Genomic DNA, 5477 nt, shown 5'->3' with positions numbered 1-5477 from the left:
TTTCCCTCGAGAAAATTGACGTTCCCTAGCAAAACTTTAGCTTTCTCCGAGAAACTTGGCCGTCCTTCATGAAACTTGCCGTTCCCTCTTGTTCTTTGCATAGAAATGCAAAGTAGATAAAATTAAATAAAAATTGTCCCTCCCATCCCATATTTTTTCCATCATCATGTCCCTTTACTGGCTCTGTAAAGTATAAGTGTAAAATGCATATAATGCAGATTGCAATACATTTTCAGACCACAGGCGGAGCTTGTGATGGCAAAGCGGAAACTTTACCACTTGACAAGTTCAGTTATTTAAGCTTTTTGCTTTAATATAATAAGGAAAAGACAGAAATTTGAGCACTCCTGTTTTTTATTTGATTGTTTATGATAAAGTGACAGTATTTAAAACCCTCAGCAGCAGCACAGCAATATTAGACACAGATATATATTTAGACAGAAATTTAGACATTCACTGTGTTACAGCAAAAAACTACAGTGTCTTAATGCACAAACTCCCTCTATTAAAAGTCGTTAAACATTTAATAAACTCACACAGATACCGCCACCATCATATTGACCTCATTACCAGAGGTGTGGAAACCATCAGACTGTTGTGTTTGTAAGTAATGCAGCAGAAGGAAGCTAGAGCGAGTCTGTTGCTCCGTCTGTTTTTTAAACACATTCTGAGAAGTACGTTGAGGGAACGACGGAGCGACAGTCCTTCTTCATCAGCGCCTCCAAACTGCAACACACCAAGGACAATCACACACTGAACATTCAGGCCTGATTATATTGCTCAAGCCTCAAACATGTTTGCATTATTCTGTATTGTTGAATTTATTATATTGTGTTTTTTATAATATTGTTGAATATGTAAATGATATGGCAATACATTTAAATACAATAACAAAATGTATTATTTCACATTATTTGTAAACATGTACTTTTACCAGTAAAACTATAACTTACAACGTAACATCAGTGGGCTTCCCTTTGGGTTTTGGTTTCCTGTTAAGAAATAAGACATTGTAATATTTACTGTAATATTTACAGTTTTAGTTCTTTTAAAAACGTATTTAATCATACTATTCTTATCATACCAAACTAACTAACATTAAGAAAAGCATGTCCTGCTTTGAATTAATATTTTAAACGCCATTGGTAACTAAAACAAGCCTGTGTTTGAACTCACATGCTGTTGAACAGGGCCTTCAGGCAGGAGATGTCATCAGTGATGTCATCATCGAGCAAAGCTTTTGTGCAAAATAAGAAAAATTATTCAAAACCTTGCAAAATTGGCTCTTTGATTAGTTCTCTTTCAGATTTTCAATGCATAAATAAAAACAATGCGTTATATGATAAATGCAGATCTTGGGTACTGTGTTTGATATGCAGTTTTTCCTCATTACCCCTGGAATTAAGGTTCATTTTGGTCGATCGGAACACACGTAGACTGCGCTAAACACAGGTGTAAACGGGGTCTAACATGTTTTGAGATTGTCCACTTTCAACCACTTCCAGAGGTAGTCCTTTCGTAGTGTAAATGCTCATGTGGTCTCGGCTGGTCTGGCTGCTGTCAAAGCAGAAACTAAAGCTGATGATCTCTGTGTGTTTTTCCGCTGAGCGCGTTCATATGTAAATTGCGTGAGCTTATTTCGTCCATTAGATTTTTATTTTAAAATTTTAAATTTACCCGCCCATAGACCCTCCCCTAGAAGAAATCAGGACAGAAGTGTTTGAAAGTGGACAAAAGAGACCACCAGGTGTGAACAGAAATGCATCTCCCACGTCTACTTGTGATCCAATTGACCAAAATACATCTTAATACCAGCTGTAAACAGGGTCTTAAACTCACCAGAGCAGCTCATGTTGCAGGCATTGAGCGACGGCATCATGCCGGAATCGCAGGCCAGCTGATCACTGAGCTGAAACACGCCATACAGATGCCCAGAAACTTTGGCAGGAGCGTTCAGCTCGGGATGCATGTCCTCATGGCCGGACCCATGCAGTCCTTCAGTGGGGGCCTGTGTGTGAGGCTTGGATGGACCTTCAGCTGGGGCTTGAGATGGACCTCCAGATGGGGCTTGAGGTGGACCTCCAGATGGGGCTTGAGGAGGACCTCTGGGTGGAACTCCAGCTGGGGCTTGAGGTGGACCTCGGGGTGGAACTCCAGCTGGGGCTTGAGGTGGACCTCGAGGTGGAACTCCAGCTTTGGCTTGAGGTGGACCTCCAGCAGGGGCTTGAGGTGGACCTTGAGGTAGACCTCCAGCAGGGGCTTGAGGTGGACCTTGAGGTAGACCTCCAGCAGGGGCTTGAGGTGGACCTTGAGGTGGACCTTGAGGTAGACCTCCAGCAGGGGCTTGAGGTGGACCTTGAGGTAGACCTCCAGCAGGGGCTTGAGGTGGACCTTGAGGTGGACCTTGAGGTAGACCTCCAGCAGGGGCTTGAGGTGGACCTTGAGGTGGACCTTGAGGTGGGGCTTGTGCTGAGTACTTCTCCATTTTGTTGACCATGATGGCTTTGACAAAGCTAGTGTTGAAGTCTGTGCTGTTGGCCTTGCAGACAACTGCCACAGAAAAGAAGGGAGAAAGACAAAATCTGACATAAAACATGGCAGTTTGACATTCTGAAGATGTGAGAGAGAACCTGAAAGAAAATTACTCACGTCTAGCGATGAGATGTCTCGTGCTTATTTTCTCTCCCATGGCCGTAATTGCCGGCAACTGAGCAGCTTCCAGCTGCTTCTTCAGGTTACATTTTTCGAGAATCCGTCCCTCAGTCGCACTGAACATCAGCAGAACCAGAGCCAACGCCGACAGCATCTTCACTGGGTTTATGCTCTTCATCTCTCTCGGCTCGTTAGATAAATCCAGAGAACTCTGATAAGTAAAGACAAGAACAGATCAATAGTATTCAATTATTTTAGATTTGTAAAGTAATAGCTGGATTGGGGGGGGGGGGGGGGGGTATAAATATTTTGTATATTTTCTGATCATGCACAAAAAACATCATTATTTATATAGATTTCATAGATTGAAACATAAATATTAACTAGGTTGAGATGTTGGGGATGCTTTCATATCTATACACTATATTGCCAAAAGTTTTGGGACGCCTGCCTTTCACATGCACATGAACTTTAATGACATCTCATTCTTAATCCGCAGGGTTTAATACGGAGTTGTCCCACCCTTTGCAGCTCTAACAGCTTCAACTCTTCTGGGAAGGCTTTCCACAAGGTTTAGGAGTGTGTTTATGGGAATTTTTGACCGGCACTGATGTCAAGGCCTGGCTCTCAGTCTCCGCTCTAATTCATCCCAAAGGTGTTCTATCGGGTTGAGCTCAGGACTCTGTGCAGGCCAGTCAAGTTCCTCCACCAAACTCACTCATCCATGTCTTTATGGACCGGCGCTTTGTGCAGTCATGTTGGAACATGAAGGGGCCGTACCCAAACTGTACCCACAAAGTTGGGAGCATGAAATTGTCCAAAATGTCCAGAAGCGTGAATGGTCACTCCAGAGAGCCTGTCTCCACTGCTCTAGAGACAAAGGGCGGCGTGCTTTACCCCACTGCACCCCACGCTTTGCATTGCACTTGGTGATGTAAGGTTTGGATGAGCTGCTCTGCCATGGAAACCCATTCCATGAAGCTCTACACACTGTTCTTGAGCCACATGAAGTTTGGAGGTCTGGAGCTGTTGACTCTGCAGAAAGTTGGCGACTTCTGCGCACCGTGACCCTCAGCATGCGCTGACCCCGCTCTGTGATTTTACGTGGTAAAAAGTTGCTGTTGTTCCCAATTGCTTCCACTTTGTTATAATACCACTAACAGTTGACCGTGGAATATTTAGTAGTGAGGAAATTTCACGAATGGACTTATTGCACATGTGACAGCCTATCACGGTACAGCTTGAATTCACTGAGCTCCTGAGAGTGGCCCATTCTCTCACAAATGTTTGTAGAAGCGTCTGCATGCCTAGTGCTTGATTTTATACACCTGTGGCCATGGAAGCGATTGGAACACCTGAATTCAATGATTTGGAGGGGTGTCCCAATACTTCTGGCAATATAGTGTGCATTAAGGGAGGGGGAAAAATCGATACAGCATAGTATCGCAATATTTTGTGTGCGGATATTGTAAGTTCAGCTCATAATGTGCAAAATGTTTAAGCTATGCGCTTATAACTCGGAAATAATAATAATACATTTTTAGATATTTATTTCAGACGGTAATATCACAAACAGCGCATCACTCTTGCTCACACAAATGTACGCAGTGAGCTGGGTTAGGTATTGAATTGACATGCAAGTGCAAGCCAGCTGCGCACCGCAACAGAACTTCCGCTAGCAATTACAATCAAAGAAGATGTCTATATTATGCCATATATACACTGTTTATACAAACATTATACAACACAATAGGCTTGCCGCGTTAGTCGGTCGGTGTTCACCTATAACATCACTTGTCTACTGCGGCACCGCCAACACCATCATTTGATTTTTTTTAGTAGTAAAAATAATTTTGTTCAGTTAGAGAACTGAGATTATCTAGGATGAAAATAGTTTTTTATTATTTTGTTGTTTTAATATGTATTATTTCAAATAAAAAATACATACATAAATACAATTTATACTATTACCAAAGTTTGAACAGTTTTTTTTAAATAATAATCAGCTGGAAACAGCTAATGATTCAACTGAACAAAAAACATGAAATAAAGTATCGTAAAGAATCAAATCGCCAGGCGTCTTACCAAACGTTGTGTTGAGAATATGCTTGTTGGAGAATCTTCTCCAGCTTCAGAGTTTTTCTGTCCTGTGGTCCATCTTATATATGTTCGAGTGACCTCACCTGTGCTGTTGGTCCATCCCATCATCACGAGGAGATCACATTACTGCGATGTCATTCTTAAACAGATGCTTTAAGATAATCACAAATGCTTGCTAGAGTGTTGTGAACTTTGTCTTTTTTATTTATTTGTTTGCACTATTTTACCCCGTGATTTCAGTGGAGTTTTCAAGTGGATGTTTTGTTGCTCAAGCCTTTGAGCTGTTTGTCTTTGGATTATGATGTTCTGTTCTGCAACACACATGCATGCACGCGCACACACACACACAGCCACAGCCACAGCAAAATTTCCCATTCAAATAGATGAATGCTGCAGTCAATCTTCAGAGTCCACAGCTCATATAATAGAGAATAGTATGACGCTCTAAAGCCCTGAATCTTTTCTGTTTTGTTTTGGTGGATCTGAAGTGCAATTTTGTTTTGGTCTAATTAAAGGATAATTTAACAGTTATGAATTATGCAAATGCAAAAGTTTAAAATCAAACACGATATTCTGCTTTGTCACACCAGATGGGTTAAAACAGCTTTGTTCATGGTATGCTGATCATTATATTTCAAACACTTGTGTTTAAGATAGAATAAGCTTACTGTTATGCATTTCCCCCCTTTTTTTACTTTAGATGTTTTACTAGTTCAGTCTGACCA

General features: G+C 41.5%; 1 protein-coding gene across 2 annotated transcripts; it reads right to left on the bottom strand.

Moving 5' to 3' along the window:
• Nucleotides 1-307: 307 nt before the first annotated feature.
• Nucleotides 308-5065, bottom strand: LOC307123103 (uncharacterized protein). 2 transcript variants are annotated; one of them, XM_079811495.1, is made up of 7 exons: nucleotides 4738-4939; nucleotides 2650-2863; nucleotides 2452-2550; nucleotides 1840-2355; nucleotides 1177-1237; nucleotides 954-992; nucleotides 308-726 (listed from the first exon to the last, which is right to left on the bottom strand). In XM_079811495.1, the coding sequence occupies exons 1-7, from the start codon at nucleotides 4858-4860 to the stop codon at nucleotides 657-659; spliced, it is 1122 nt and encodes a 373-aa protein (XP_079667621.1). In that variant the 5' UTR covers nucleotides 4861-4939; the 3' UTR covers nucleotides 308-656. The 2 variants fall into 2 exon arrangements, with proteins under 2 accessions (XP_079667621.1, XP_079667620.1); XM_079811494.1 differs by having other exon boundaries at nucleotides 340-726; nucleotides 1840-2550; nucleotides 4738-5065.
• Nucleotides 5066-5477: the final 412 nt, after the last annotated feature.

This window comes from Gobio gobio, assembly GCF_949357685.1.
Source record: "Gobio gobio genome assembly, chromosome: 3".
In the NCBI taxonomy this organism is placed as follows: domain Eukaryota; kingdom Metazoa; phylum Chordata; class Actinopteri; order Cypriniformes; family Gobionidae; genus Gobio; species Gobio gobio.
Note: the sequence above shows the minus strand (reverse complement) of the source record. Positions and strands in the feature narration are given on the sequence as shown.